Source organism: Harpia harpyja, chromosome 6, assembly GCF_026419915.1.
Source record: "Harpia harpyja isolate bHarHar1 chromosome 6, bHarHar1 primary haplotype, whole genome shotgun sequence".
NCBI classification, from domain to species: Eukaryota; Metazoa; Chordata; class Aves; order Accipitriformes; family Accipitridae; genus Harpia; species Harpia harpyja.
This window is the reverse complement of record NC_068945.1, coordinates 9,217,081-9,233,874: the sequence shown is the minus strand read 5'-3', so window position 1 is coordinate 9,233,874 and position 16,794 is coordinate 9,217,081. Positions and strand designations below refer to the sequence as shown.

Genomic DNA, 16,794 nt, shown 5'->3' with positions numbered 1-16,794 from the left:
ATCATTGACAAATCTCATATAACACAGTTTGGGGAACACCAAAACCAAGGGCCACTTGTTCAGAGATATACATTGAGGGGTTATTTTTGCCACAATTGCATTATCTGTAAAATAGCAATGATGACATAGACAACTGGGGCAGGGAGCAAAGATCTAAAGAGGAGAGCTGAAAGTTAGGGGATAGTAGAAATTCTTTCAAATGAAAGATGCTTTAAGAAACAAAAAAATATTTTTATTATTACTGCTAATCTTTGACACATCCATTTGCATTGACAGGGTGGGAGAATGTGTACGGCTTTGACATGACCTGTATTAGGGATGTTGCCATGAAGGAGCCTTTGGTGGACATAGTAGATCCAAAGCAAGTGGTGACCAATGCCTGTTTAATAAAGGTTTGGTAATTCCAAATATACCTAATTATGAATGTTTACACCTAACTGTAGGATTCTTTGGAGACCTGCTGCTTATGTTTTTACTATTCTCTTTGTATGCTTCTAACTAGCTGCAGAAGCCATCATCATAGAATGCTATCACACTAAGAAGGAAAGTTGTGCCGTTTTAAATTAGTCAGTACTAGTATGTTGCACATGCCCAATACTGTTACCTGAGCTAAGCATGAACATTGATACCTTGATCACTTATGGAACACTCAAAAGCAAGATGCTCCATGTGACTCTGTACTCATCTGGCTACTGCTCACTGTAACTTAAGACTCTTACAAATTATACATGTGATAATATTGATAAATAGAGACATGGTGTATTTAGATATGAATTTTAATTGCCCTACCTTCTTTTAAATAGAGGTTGGAAATTACTGATGGAATGCTGCTGAGGAGAAGGGGTAAATTAATTCTGTTTGCAGTAAAAAAGACAAGCATCAGTTTCTGAATTGGTCAGCTCTGATGAAACAACTCTAATTTACTCCAAAGCATGAGATCAGAATTGGAACCTAATTTATTTGTATAACTTCCTAATTCTTAACCTTATCCAGAATGTTACTGTGCTTTTCCAGCCCCAACATCTGCAGCCGGAGGTTAGCTTGTACCCTGTTCTACATATAAGACAGAATGGTCACTACTCCCTGTTCACAAGACCAGATTAAGAATCCATAGCCTGCAGAAACACATGAAAGCTCTAAAATTCCTTCCATGTGAAGGAATCCTCCTCATGTGGGACTACTCTCATGAATAAGGCTGTCCGCATTGGTAGCAGTGGTAGGATCAGGTCAATGAATCCAAGAGTGTGCTCTTTTATCCCAAAGACTCAGTTCTAATTTTTCCCTTTCACTTTTTGCCAGTAGCAAACACAGCATTAAGTATTCCCGTATGCAAAAAGGAAAGATATACCTTTAGTCTGCAGAACCTTTACTGAAAGCAGCAAAAAGGAACAGAAGTAGAAACTCTTGTGTGAGTACTTATGCATGCACAGTCCATCTGCACTGAGCAGAACACAAGATGGTTGTGTCTGAAAAACAGCCTGAGCCAGAGCAATTTAAAATTGCAATACACACAAAATAAACAGCAATTTAGACTGCTTAAAATGTGTCTGGAGAGTAAGAGATCAGGTGGCAAAATGGGTTGGCTTCTTTGGAACAAAAGGTTATCAAAGCCGCATGCCCTTAAATGAAGTGCAAATCTAATGCTTTCTTTAGAAGGTCTTTGAAAGTAATTGGGTTTAAGACGACAAAAATTTTCAAACTGTTCGTATTCAGGTTTTATATTTAATTCTACATGGCCTAACATCTTTTGTCCATACACTGAATGGTGCTTTACCATGTAATAGCACCTTGGGAGCAAATGACTCTCTTTTCCAGAATCTGTCCCTAATCTCACAAACTGATCACTAAAAAACAAGAAAGTTGTCAATGAAAGGTGGGAAAGAGGGAGGCTTTTTTTCAAGCTAGCAATATGGAAGCAGGAAAAACTGAGGCTGCATTTCTTTTTTTAATTTAATTTACTTTTGCACATGGTTTATTTATATAAAGTGCATTTCTTTGATCCTGACAATATTTGTGAATTCAGATAATATTAGCCTAAGAAAACATTTGAGAATAAACAAAGCAATAATGTTTAATTATTCAAATGTTTTATTATAGCATTTCAAGATGGCATAGCTTACTCAGATTCACAGAGGCATTTTTTTTAGGGGTGTATTCAACCCAAAGCCAGCTAACTTATGGTGCCTACCAGATGTGTCTGGGTTCCTGTACATTAGTCAGTAGATGGACTAGTCACTAGATGCATTCCTAACAGAAAAGTCAGAGCCCTGTGCTTCTGCAGTTATTTCAATTCCTGATTTAGATGCTCTGAATTGTTCTGCAAAATCAGCAAAATAAGACAACAACGCCTGCATGCTATGTAACCATGACACTTATCTAGAATGCTGGAGACTTGAGTAAAATTTTCTCATTTGTACTCTTCAGGAATTGGATGTAACCCAAGTCTTGAACCCTTCAGGGAACTCTAGCCACTAAGGCACAGGTGCACTGGGGGGTGCTGCATGCAGGGAATACAGCATCTTCTCTGTTGTGGAAGCAATCCCCCTTTGAATGATCTCTTAAATATATCCCAGGGGCATAGGAATTTTCCTGGCAAGTAGGAGTCTTCTGTTTAAATTCCAAACCAAATCAGCCAGGGAGGGTAGTGGGACCAAAACATCTTCAAACCACCAGAGTCAATAACTGACCTCAGGAAAAGTGTAAAAGTGTCCTTCTGAGGGCGTACTCCTTTCAGTAACATTGCCTGAAAAAATGGAAAAGTTTGTTTCAAACTCAGTGAAACAGTTGTGTTTTCTTCTCTGATCTCTTTGCCCATTAGAGAAGTACAAATGGGTTTGGGCTGACCCAAAACTTTTTCTCCATGTTAATTTTGATTTGGTGTCAGCACCAGAGACTACGATAACAATAAATCAATTGTTCACACAGCTGTAGAAAAGCCTGCAATGAGAGAGTGGCAAAAACTCACAACACCAAGCAAGAATGAAGAACATGCCACATCCAGTTTATAATAAAAAATACTGTTGGACTTTCCTGAATATCTTCCCCTATCTAGCCACAGAGAAAGAACAAAAATAAAAGAAATAAATCTACTTTTATGCTCCCATTTGTCCCACACTTTCCAGAAACAGTTTAAAGCTCCTGCAGGTCACGCACCACTTTGAGATTTCACAGTTTAATGCTACTTAAAGCACAAACTGCCTTCCCTGCACAAAAAAAATTGTGCAACATTGTTGTTTATCAGAGAACACAGCATAATAGAAAAAAACCATTGACCTATATGCTCAAATATCCAGTTCTTTGAGGAATTTCCACTGTTTTGGAAATATCATGATTCACCTGTACTGGAAAAAGGTACTGTTGCTCAGAGAGATCCATCCACACAGGTGAGGCACTTGTCTGTGAGCTCTGATGAGTCCCATGTTCTTCTCCCACAGTAATCTTCATCCATGAGATTTAGGAGAAGGTGTTCCTCATGAGACTTTTCTCTTGCTCCACTGCATCTTCAGCGAACTCCCTAATCACATTCCTTTCTCCCAGCTTCTCCTAAAGTAAAGCAAGAGGCACCTATGCCACTCATTTTCCATCTTTCTTCAAACACGGCTCTATTTTTCTCATTTTTCTTCTCTACTCTTTTCTTCACATTTTCCTTCCCTTTCCTAAGTGACTTTCCCTGTCACTCTTACCTTTCCAGCAGTTCTCCCCACAGTCTTTCCTTTCACTTTCAGCATCCTCAGATTTAACTCAACCTTCCTCCCCCCCAAAAAACCCAACCCAAACAAACAACACAGTAGTAATTTTCAGGCATTTCCTTCTATGCAAACAGGAAAAGATGGCAGAAGAGGGGTCCTGGCAGGAGGCTGAGGTGTCTGTTATCTAGAAGCCATAGCTACACTTGCTTCCCTGTTATTTTATCTAGTAGAAAACCAACACATGCTGCAATATCTAGTCAAAACAATAGCTCAGATACTCCATTCTTCCTTTCACTGCTCCCCCGAAACACCCAGAATTTAATGTTGTTTCTTCTCTCCCCACATTAATACTGTAGTTCTCTGCACTCTTTAAAAAAAAAGAAAACAGAAAAATCATTTTCTTTTGGAAAAGTGAACCTGTTTTGGGGGCTGTTGCATTTGTTGCGCTCCTCAGAACTGCATGCATGTGCGCAAGTGACAATATACGTCATTTTCTCAATGCTTGTCAGAAAAGAGGGTTTGGCCCTTTCTCCTTTCCCTCGCAATTAATTTTGTTTCTCAGCCTTCAGATCAATCCTTTTCCTGAACCTGGCAATACTGCTTGGACCAATGCCACCTGTCCTCCAGCTTCTACGTATATCAGTTACCTGCTATGGTTAGTTCTGCCTTCACCATCACATCCTATGTTGGCGTGACCATTTCCCTCTTTGTCCAAACCAAGACAGCTGGTGCAATGGAAGAGAGGAAAGGGGGGAAAACCCCAACTTCAAATCCAAAACCAACCAACCAAACAAACAAACAAAAAAGCCCACCAAAACCAGACATTCACTGAGGTTTGAATCTTTAACTTATCTCCTTGCTCACACAATCCTAGCTGAGTAAACTGACTGGCTGGGAAGAGGATCAGAAAAGAGGTGCAGTGGCACTTTAGAAGCGATCTTAATTATGATTTGCATGAGGAAACGGGTCAGGCAGCAAGTCGGCAATTTCCCATCAGCAAACCTGATTCAGGGCTGTTCCTCTCGTTAGTTAGGTTGCCTTCAGCTAGGGTGATACCATTCAAACAAGAAATACATAGCAGCTGGCACACCACAGCTCAACCTCACTTCATCACCCCTGTGATTTCTAAATGATCTTCTATACATCATTTGCTCAGTCCTAAAGCAATTTGTCCCACAGGACAGCCCAAGAACCATTCTTTATGCAGTGAATGTAAAAACTGGACCTCTATCGGTCTCTGCAACAAGGACATGTAGCATGGGATGTCTAACGCTCTTTCATGCGGTGTCAGCCACAATCCGGACCTCCTTATTTAGCTGATAATTCTGACACTCCGATTGTTGGTCAGCTTAACGCTTTTTTTTTTTTTATTGTATGATTAAGAGCTGTGTTTTGGTCAGATCCCTGCTTAACTATATGCCCATTTTGTTGTTTTGAAATCTGAATGAAATCCGATAAATCATGACTTTGCCACTTATTTTATGCAAAGATAGCATTTGTCCCCTGTGCTGTTAGCTGTAATTAACATTCAGTAAGCAGTGACATTTAATATAAGAATATACAGTAGCCAGAGTACAATTCAAAGACGTCATCAAAACAGGATCAGGCCAGTTTCAAAACTATATTAATTAATTAAAAAACCCCACATTTGTCTCAAATCTTGCATAGTAAAAAAAGCATGTTTCTGTTCTTAAAAAACCGACTGCAAAAGTGGCCACCATTTTATCCAGCACATTTGTTCAATATTTCTGAGCTTTTCCCACTAACTTCTCTAATAAATATATTTCCTACTGCTTTTGATTCCATTTTAGCCTGCACAGCCAGCACAGCTCAGAGAGAGGGAGCTAGATCCCTTTCATGTGCCTCGTCATCGGACTTAATTCACAATTTCCCCACAGTGATACCATGAGAAAGCCACCAAAAATTACAGAAATCTGCAGCTATCACCCACCAGTCCAGCCTAGTGTGTCAAAGCAAATTTTGCAGGCTGCTATGGAAGTCTGCCAGGAGACTTCAGAAATTCTTATTCCTAGTATGCCTTTTTCTTTTTATCTTCTTATGAGGGGAAAAAAAAAAAAAAAGAACAATATTTTAAGGCCATCCCAGCTTTAAATGACCACTTATAAGCATGGGTCACTTATAAACACCAGTGACTCAGGTTGCCATTGCAATGTAGTAGAATAATTTTCATTTTGGTTAAGTTATTCTTGAACAATGTTGCTAATTAGACAGGCTTCTTTAAATCATCTCATTTCAAGTCTCAGAAACACATGGTATGTGGTCCATGCAAAGACCTCAGTAACTGAAATATGGCTGCATCATTTGATGTCTATTTTTGAAGACTTCTCTTAGATTATAGACTGCAATTGCTAAAAGAGCCCTTTCTTGTGCCCTAAAAGAGCTCTCTAAGGGGCATTCTAGACTCTGCTCTCTGTTTTTGCAGTGTGAGGCTGACATAATGCTGGTGAGGTCAGTGATATGATTCCTGGCTTATGTTGGTAGAGTGGAGGAAATTTGGATTTCTGCCTACAAAGCTTCTATTTCTCTGTATGCATGAGCAGTTTTGTTGTTCATACTGACTTTCCAAATAATAGAGAGAAAAACATTTTGGGGGTATCTGGCTCTTGCGAAATACACCCTGACAAGGACAATAAGGACAGTGAAGCCCAATACACTTAGGAGGATATCAGAAAGTGCACTGATAGGAAACATTTCCCATAGCATTAGAATACAATTAATATTTATTTATTTCAGTATTTATTTCAGACTTCACATCCTCCTTATCATGACTACGAGTTTTGGAAACAACCCAGATAAAAGCGGTATCTAGCTGGGAAAATCAGATCCACCTAAAAAAACTCAGTTTAAGCCTTGAACAGTGAGATTTAAATATTGATGGAAATAAGTAATCTTGGAGACTACATCATTGCTCCCAACTACTGCAATCAAGCCATAGTACGATTTACACGATTTGCTTCTGTCTAGTTCAAGAGTAAGATCCCTGTGCTTACTATCTGGAATTGGTTATCTGACACAGGACTAGAAAGCATTATCAGCAAAAAGCAGGTCCTGTCATGCCTCAGATGTTTTGACTGCTTGACACAGTCAAGCACATTCCCTTCCAGAGGTGCTCAAACAAATCAGAAGTTTATTTTTATTAAAAACTCAACTGTGCAATCTTTCCTCATGCTGACAGTCCCTACTGATCGAAGGTCTTAGAACTGGGACCTCTATCTCCATTTCAACATCCATTTTGCCTATATTTGTCAAAGCACGTTTTTACCTTGATTTCCTCCAGCTCCTGCAGCCCCTCCCTACCATTCCCAAGGACACACACTCTCCTGTGAGTGCCCTCTCTTACCACACTCTGTCAACTTAGATAATGAGATCATTTGCTGATGATTTGATATATTCAGATGTACCATTGATTTCTTACACTGTTAAAGGGCTGCCAGTTGTCTTGTGAATTATTAAATAAAATACTTAAGTACATCACTTAACACTTACCTTAGAGTCACAGACATCTGCATGTAAATGTCTTTTTCTTTCTCCTCAAAACAGGAAGTAGATATTTATACAGTGAAGACTGAAGAATTGGCATTTACTTCTGCATTCTGCCTCCAAATTCAGCGTAATGATTACATTCATGCCTTGGTCACCTATTTTAATATTGAATTTACAAAGTGCCACAAGAAGATGGGATTTTCTACAGGTAATCTGTATTTCTTTTAATTTCATTTCTATTGCTATCACTATATCAGTGCTACTGGTCAGGTGGTACAGGAAGGTTTACTGTACCACCAGGTTTGAATTTCAGTGATAACAATTGTCACTTTGGAGGAGGTGAGCAAGATGGGGAAAGGACAACTGCTTGTAGGAATTCTGCAAAAACAGAGGCAGGATTTCACAATGGCTACCAAGCTTAACACTCAGTGGGAATTATGACCCAGGAGTCTATGCCCATCACCAGTTATATCTAAATCCTGTGTCAAGTTTCTCAGATTAGACAGGGAATTGTTGGCTCAGTGAGAGATAGCAGCTCTGCATCCTAGTTTCCCCCAGATCTGAAACTCAACAAAAGCTCTTGCTTGTCTCAGAGTCTAGAACAAAACCATCGGTTTTTTTCCAAGATATAACCACACACATACTGCTTATGTAAATTGGCCCTAATAACCCAAATGTAAAACTCTAACTTACCTCGGTGAGCAGATATTTAAAGGAATAACTCTATTCCTGTAAGGCATCATTTACCAGAGTGAATAAACCAGCCAGCGTTGCAAGAAATGTAAAAACTTCATGACTGCTTTAATGACAAGAACAACAAATTACACTTGGTGCTGGTTAAAGTTAGCACCATTACATAACTCAGACAGGTGTAAATGGGACCTGATGTAAGTTAAATACGATTAGAAATCTCTTTTTTTATCCCTTCACAGGAGCTCTCAACCCTTTATATGAGATTCAAATCTCAAAGTACTTTGTTAGAGTACTTATTTATATTTGATTCTAGAAGTATAACCATATGGATGATGTTATTTGGTACCTCGTATTCTTATGTATTTCAGTTACCATCTTTCCCTGGTCATTCTACAAATGTGTTATACTATAGTATTTTCCACACCATGATAGGCATCAGTATGTGCTGGGAAACAAAGTGTAGCTAGGGAGACATGAACAATCTGTGGGGCACTGCGGTGGTATCCTGAAGTGCTATTATTTCTGAGTTCGTGCTGAACAAAATTATCTACGGTGGTAAACACTTTAGGTTTTAGGCATTTGTTTTTTCCACAGAAGGCTGATTTTTTCAGCAGAAGGCAGCCCATTAATCTTTTCTAAAAGGTAAAATAGTCAAACCTCCAGTTCTCTGTAAAAAATAGCTTTGAATGAAAGGTGTAGTTACTGTGTTGTGATGTTAACTGAAACCTACCTTAGTAAAAGAGGTCTAATTATATTGCCAGAACTACCTGAAAGGTCTTTTATATCATTGAGAATGTGGCTTCATCTGCAAAGGAATAATGGAATGCGTTTCTGGTTTATGTGTGCATATGAACATACATGTTTTAAGAAACATCTGTTGAATAGACTAGGATATTTGATTAATGTTTTCCAGTCAAATGTGTCCCATCAGCAAATCTGGCCCTCAAACCCAGCCATTCTTTGCTTGACTCTTAGACATCCCAGTGAATAGACATCAAAAGTGGCAAGGAAAAGGACCCATTATGTTATTGCAAGGAGTTGCTTGTCTGCAGAGTAGACTTAGACTTGCTCCAGTATCAGTATAGAAAAAGGTGGCTGGGGTAAGGACTTTCTTGCCTCTTCTTGCCTCTTGGGTGCATGGAATAAAGAGGGCTCACTCAGGCACTTAGACAGAAAATGTTCTGCAAGACCACCACAGGTGGGCTTAGCGTCCCTTAGCACACAGGAAGTGAGAACCTGAGGAAGGAGAGAGATTAAATAGTATTAGGAAAAAGAGGCTACATTTGGACAAAAGCCTAGGGCAAATACCAAGTATGCCAAACTTTCTTACAGAGACGTTTTTGCAGACCCATCTCAACTAGCAAATGTATGTGCAAGGTATTTTGTGCCTACCTGTCATAAAAAAAGAGGGGAAGGGAGTCACAATCTCCAATATTTCTGAACCTCTATCAAGAATGGGGTTCATCAGCAGTGCCTGAAAACCTAGCTTCTCTAAACTACCTGTAGCTTCCACAGGCTGCTACTTCAGCAGTTCTGAATACTTAGTCATACACTCCCATTCTAGGATCCTTTCAGCTTTGATGACTTGCTCTTTCTCATTATTCTTTCTGCAACTAGATCTCTCTTAGCTGCTTGTGGCTGAGCCTCCTTGGAGGCTTGCTTGGAGAGGTTTCCTATGTCTCCAGATTCTGTCTCCTGTCTCTTGGCAAATGCTACATTTCTCCTATTGAATGCTTTTCTTTGCTTTATTGCCAATTCTCTGAACATCTTACTTCAGTAGCTAACTTCTCCAGCTGGCTGTATGGCCCACCAAATAAAAAAGGTTGGATGTCATACATGCAAAGGAGGAAGAGCTGCTGGCCAGATATTCATGCAAAGTGAAATTCTTAAGAGTTTTCAAGTCCATGCTCAAGTTCTTTGTGTGTTTTTGACAAGAGCTTCTTCTACAGCCAAAGGTCACTCTGACCTTCTTTGATGCAAATGAGGCTACAGCCATATCACCAAGTATAGCAGATCTAGGGACCACTCTAAAGCCTGGGGGAACCAATTGGTTGTGACTCCTTTGCACAGTACTTGGTCCAGGGTTTCCTCTGGGTCCCATGTTGTGCCTCTCTAATTGCACTAAGACAAGGACTATTTATGTGGAGAGTTAATTGTTATTCAAAGTATCTAAAATAATGGGAGAGGTGCCTTGCAGCCATTGGAGAAAAAGGGTTTTTATACCATGAAACTGATAGTATGTGAGTTGTGCCTCAAGGAATGCCATCAGCACTACAGAACCTTAAACAAGTCCACAGGACCAGACAGGAGGCATCCAAGTATGCTGAGGGTGCTGATCAATGTCATCATAAGGCTACTCTCTAACATCTTTAAAAGGTCATGGTGATGGGGGAAGGTTCTTGATGATTAGGAAAAGGCAGCTATCACACCCATCTTCAAGAAATGCAATAAGCAGGATCCATGGAACTACAGGCGGCCAGTCAATCTCACCTCAGTTCCTGGGAAGGTTATGACACAAATCCACTTGGAAACTATTTCCAGCTATATGAAGGACAAGAAGGTGATTGAGAACAGCTAGCATGGCTTTACCAAAGCCAATTATACCTGACAAACCTGATTGCCTTCTAGATGACTAGCTGTGTGGATGAGGGAAGATCAGTGGCTGTTGTATACCTTGACTTTAGCAACGCCTTTTATACAACCTTTCATAGCATCCTTACAGCTATATTGGTGGGATACAGACTGGATAAATGAACAATAACATGGGTGAAAAACTGGCTCAAAAATGGCTCAATCAGCAAAATCAAACCAGAAGCCAGTTATTAGTAGCATCCTACAGATGGCCAACAGTGAGGTCAGTATTGTTCCACATCTTTATTAATGAGCTGGATGGTGGGATAGAGTGTACTCTCAGCAAATTTGTTGATGATCCCAAACTGGGAGGAGCATAGGCTGGAGAGAAAGGGCTGCTATTTAGAGAGACTTACACAGGTTCAAAATGGGCTGATGAGAACCTTATAAAGTTCAGCAAAGCCAAATGCAAAGTCCTGCAGCTGGGGCCAAACAACTCCATGCTATTGCTTGGGCCAACTGGATAGAAATCAGCTTTGTTGGAAAAGACTCTTGGATTCTGGTGAGCAACAAACTGAACATGGGTTAGAAGTATGCTTTTGCAGCAAATCTGGCCAATCATCCTGACTTGTATTAGCATTAGCGTAGACAGGAGGTTGAGGGAAGTGGTTCTCTGCCTCTGTTCAGCATATCGTGGTAAGATAGGTGCGGGACAAGTTGCTTCATAAAAAAGTTCATTTGGCCTTCTGTAACTGAAGGAGTAGACACCACTGTCTAGAAGACTGGTCTGGATTCTCAGCTACTGTCTGTTGGCAAAGCTCTACTGAATTGAGTAAAATACCCAAGTTTGTAGGACATGAGGAAGTGCCACTTCACTGATATGTCATTTTTTTAATTATGAAGAAAATAAGTGTGTGATTTGGAGTGGACTTGAAGACCTGTGCCTACATTCCACACACACACACTCTGTTCATGGAGCACAAGTTTCCAGATATGTCAGGCTTTGCTAAGGAGAAGATAGCTCTGCATAAAGGCATGTGCACATGTACATGTGTGTGTACAAGACAGCAGTTATGATTTAAAATTTAAGTTCAGTTTAGTTTTGGTCTAACATGTTTTCAGTTAGAAATTCTACAGAGGCATGTCCAAATGGAAAACAGATTCTGGATCTGAACTCCTGCAAGAAGATCTCTCCATTTAGCAATTGAGATTAACAGTCATTAAGACTGTCTAGACACATAGGCAGAAATTATCTGGTAAAACACTTCTCCTTTGGAAGATATCAGTTTGCCAAAACAGTTTCTGACAAAAGTTTGTTTATATCAGTCTTCTGATTCTAGAATTTTGGAAAAAAAGAACTGTTAAAAATTCCTGTCCTGACAGTTTTAAAAAAGAGCTTCATTATTTCCCCAGTCACAAACAATTTCTAAAGCCAAATATTTTTTTGAAACATTGATGTTGAAATGAAATTAAATCATTGTTTTATTAAACAGTGTTAAGATATAATTAGCGTGATTCGATACAGTGGGCCCATGTCCGCATCAAAAAAGTGAGTGGGGAAACAAATGGAAGAAAAATAAATGTATCAGAGGCTTTTTTGGCAGGTCAGGAAGTCTCTGAACTTGTGCAGCTATTCTTAGGTTCCTAGATGCTGTTAACTGCAAGAATGCTAGGAACAAGAAGTAATGCAAGTTCATTAGGTACTGCTCAAAGATTTGAATTTAAATCAGAAATAAAAACAAATAAGTAAAATAAAAATCTGTAGCAGAAGGTCATCAAAGTGATTCTGCTAAGCAAGACTAGAAACTAATTTAGACAAGTAGCCATCTCTGGCAAATTGCCCATAGCATATGCCTTTTAAAAATCCAAAACCAGGTCAAGGTGGAAGTGGCCTTTCCCCAGCTGTATCCTCCTGGAAACTATAAAATCTGCTGTTCTGGGATCATGAGTCAAAGGTTTCATCTATATCATTGTGATTAATAGCTTTTGATGAACCTTTCTTTCATGGTTTTGTGTAATTGTTTTTTGAACTAATTTAGACTTCTGACTTTCAAAGCACTTAGTGGTAAAGACTTCCGTAATTTGAGTGTGTGTGGGTTGAAAGGAAAGCATCAAAAAAGTGCCTATCATGCCCAGTAACCCCCTTTGTGGAATCCTTCTTGCTGGGTGTGATTCATATCTGACATATTCCAGTAAAAATCAGAAGACAACCCACTGACAGTCAATAGAATTGTGTTGTTGTAAAGCATGTTTGCTAATATAGTATATAAGTTAAAGCATTCTATGAGAAGAAAAGCTTTTTTCAATTGTTCCCAAGTCTTAATTTGATTTGTAAGACAAAGATGAAATTTCTATAAATAATACCCATATATATTTTTTAGCACCTGATGCCCCCTATACTCACTGGAAGCAAACTGTCTTCTACTTAGAGGACTATTTAACTGTGAGACGAGGAGAAGAAATCTATGGGACTATATCCATGAAACCAAATGCAAAAAATGTGGTGAGTTAGCATCACTGATTCTAATTCCGATTCTATTGATCACAAACTATAATCAACAGTAAATAAAATGCATAGCAGTAAAACAATGAGCATGCTAAAGGCTCTAAATTCATGTTTATTAGTACGAGCTCTAGTCACAGCTTCACCAAAGCTGGTGACAGCAATGATAATGCAGTGCTAATGTTACAGAACTCAGCCTGCAAACAAGCTAGCATGGGAAGGAAGAAATGATTCAAGTACATCACCAAGTCAGCTGCCCTCTGCAATCAGCTTGGCTCACATTTTGTGACACAAGTAGGCAAGGGTCTCTTCATACTGTCACTAAAATCAGTGGTAAAAGATCCCTTCTGCCAACATAGGATGATCAAGAGTAAGTACTTCAGTTCCACATCTATAGCCAGATTTCCCACTCAGTGCCCAAGAACGCTCCTTTAGGAAATTAAGTAACAGATTTCTGCTTAACATCTGTATGAACTCACTCATCAAATGTACTTGAACTCACTAATCAAGTGATAAGGTTGTTTAAAAATAGTGGCTTTCCACAGAAAATACAGATATTTTATTTAAGGCTAAAGCTAAAGCACACTATCATGACTGGTGAAAACATCCTCAATTTCTCTGCTATGGGCAGAACCCCTCACCAAGTATGTCAGTTATTCAGTGCTGCTTTTAACTGTAAGGAGACTGTCTGATGGACAACCCATGCCTGTATAGAAGAGCAAGACATGAGAAGTATGGCTTCCGGGAAAAACAGTGGCACCATTTTCTGCCAAAAACCTTGAGCAGAATCTCTTCATTTTCTATTACAACATACAGCCATTAAAATAACCTGGTTATAATCCATCCATGCAGTTATTGTAACTGTTGAAATATTGCATTTGTTGAGTGCAGCAAATCTTAACATTTCATTGCATTCATTTCTTGCATTACTTTTCCTTTTTTGTACCACATACAGATTGGGTATGGTTTTCATAGTAGTATTGATACAGGGAAAGAAATAAACACAAAATAAATTTGGCATTAAAACAAACACATTCACTCCTGAAGCTACTGGTTGCTGTGGAAGTAGAGGAAAATAGTCTGTTTCCCACCTTTATGTTGTCCTTGGGGGAATGGAACTTTTTCTTTGGGGCTGAATGTATCAATTTTCTTTTGAGGGAAAAATGAAGAAAATATTTCACATTTGTTTGCACAACTGTAAGCACCTGAATGCAGATTCAGGTGCTAAAATTAATGTCTTCTTGATAGTTATCAAAAGACAGAGAGACCACCTTGGTTCAAAAGGATTTGTTAGTGTTTTGTTCTTCTGAAACATGAAGCCTTTCAAAAGCTTGTAGAGACAGCTTCACTTTGTAGGGCTATGTAGTGCCTCTTTCCAAAAAAACATGTCACTATAAGGTGAAGAATGACTGAGGGCTTCTCTACAATGGGAATTTTACTAGATCTGTTCTGGAATAACTCCTAGTGTGAAAGCCCTTTACCCTAGATTAAGAGCATCTCAATGGGGGATACCCTGAAAAAATTGTTATAGAATACATATGATAGCACAGCATTTCAGAAGCTTCCTAGTTGTAACCAGGACACTAAATCAGCCTTAAGAAGAATACACAAATATGCCCTAGACATCAATTGTATGGTGAATGTTATTACACATCCTGTATCACACTTTTTGGGTGTTAACAACATTTGAAAACAAAAGAAGCTGGAAACCACAGTAGGTATCTCTTGAATCTGCAGGTCTGTTCGACCTGAGCAATGATAACTGAATTCATACACTAAACTTTTGGTCCTACTTACATGTTACATTTAAATCTTTTTACAGCGTGACCTGGATTTCACAGTAGACTTGGATTTTAAAGGACAGCTATGTGAAATGTCAGTATCTAATGACTACAAAATGCGCTAGCAAGAAGCCTTTCAGAGAGATGAAAAGGAGAATTTTATCAAGTCCTGAACTGCTGAACTTCAAGCTAGGAACAACTGTTCACAAGATTATTATATTAAATACTAGAATGTTTACTCTGATGGAAAGTGGTAACCTGATCCTTCTTGCAGATAGTACAGGGGGCTGGGATCCCACTGTGAATGTACAGTATACAGAACTGTAGCTTTTGTCAAACATATAGGAAAAATAAGCAACAGTCTTGAGTGTTCTGGTTAACTTTAGGATGGCAGAAGATGCATATACAAATTGTACTACTTACTGTGAATTTCTGGTTCTTCCAAGCTTTGCATGTTAAAGATGATTAGGGCAGTTTTCTCACTATGAAAGACCACTACAGCACATTACTGTGATAGTATTACTGGACTTATATTCAATATAAATGAATATATATAGTGTACATGAGAAAAAAAGTCATTTCATAATAGGAATTTGTTTTGTGATTATTTAATTCTCATTACGCAGTTATGGCAAGATAATGATGTTACCTCTGGCACTACTCTAGGCAGTGATACATTCCATTAACTGTCCAAAGTTATAGCTTTGGTAAATATTCCATGCAAAGTGTAGATAAGAGCTGGGCATTTACAGAAAGTTCAACAACTATCTTTTTGAATGTCCTCTGGAAAATGTGGACCACTAGTTTTAAAATTCACCTTCATGACTGGATGTCTGTCAGAGCTTTAAAAAACATTAGCTTTTTATCCTTGAAAATATTCTGTGGTGAGTTTTTATAGCTGGATTTTGCATGAGACCTTCTGAAATCAGACACCTAGTATTTAAATGTGACGAATGCAAAGTCTCTGAAATGGTGGGTAATTCATGTTTCTTGGCCATGCCTATTTCAGTTCTTTGCAAGATTCTTAATACAAAATAATTTTCAAAAAAATAGGAATTAGTGTTTCCTTTTGGTGATGTTTTAGATAAGTTTTAAATTGCAAATACTATTCTCAAGAGTGCCGTGACTTGCAGGAACAAGCTAATGTCTTTAAAAAAATGTCTATGGCTTCTGATACTAAGATGTCTGTAGCTTCCCCAACCCCTTACACCCTTTGTTTTTCTTACAATATCTCCTGCTTACAGTTAAAATATTAACTGCTTATAATTCTTCATACGTATGTATCAAGTCTTTTTACTATATGAATGTTGACCATTTAATCACATGTAATTTGTCAAAAACTGCATTATCAGTCCTATCTACCCATTTTCCCATCTGTCTGGCATTAGGCACTAAATCATGTTCCATCATGTATTGGATGAGATTGACGAGGTTTTTTGCCTAAAAATCTTTTTAATCACCTGCAAATAAAGCATACTTGAAGATGTATTTTGCCAGTATTTGTCAACTTTTCACTTTTTAGAAACGTATTTCTATTGGTTTTCCCTTCACAAAAACTGTACAGTGCCTCCATTTTCTTATGGTCTAAAGATTATGGTCTAGGGATTGTATCACATGGTATCTATGTAGAATGAAATTAAACTGTAATTCAGCAGTAAAAGATACTGTTTGCAGTGTAATTCATCACTGTTGTTTTAAAGTACTTTTCTTTCATTTTCTTGGAATGAGGATGAACAACTTTCCTCACAAAATGACTAGGATTTTATCTGTGAAATAGTGCTGTCATTTTCAAGGGATCAGTTAATAGCTAGATCAGCTACTCTTTCAGTAATGGCCTGGACCAGAAAAATCTCTAGAAGTCCCTTTCCACTAACACTTCTGTGATTCTAGGACTTTAAGGTAAGGAATTCTACCAGATTTTTTTCTCAGCCCCCTCCATTTAGATACAGATACTCAAACAATGTTTTCATGTTCTCCTTTGCCAGTAATCACTGAGCTGACTGTAACTGAAAAGGAAAGACTCTTGCTTTCTTTGTCTAACTTACACTTTGAC

The 16,794-nt window shown here is 38.5% G+C and overlaps 1 protein-coding gene across 4 annotated transcripts in view; it reads left to right on the top strand.

The window, feature by feature from the left end:
• Nucleotides 1–16,401, top strand: part of PRMT8 (protein arginine methyltransferase 8) — a 70,657-nt gene extending 54,256 nt beyond the window's left edge. For all 4 annotated transcript variants that reach the window (XM_052789966.1, XM_052789968.1, XM_052789967.1 and 1 more), the window contains 4 exons: nt 277–392; nt 7,251–7,401; nt 12,839–12,960; nt 14,783–16,401. In XM_052789966.1, the coding sequence (XP_052645926.1) occupies nt 277–392; nt 7,251–7,401; nt 12,839–12,960; nt 14,783–14,866 (473 nt within the window). In that variant the 3' untranslated portion in view covers nt 14,867–16,401. The remainder of the gene's footprint in view (nt 1–276; nt 393–7,250; nt 7,402–12,838; nt 12,961–14,782) is intronic.
• Nucleotides 16,402–16,794: the final 393 nt, after the last annotated feature.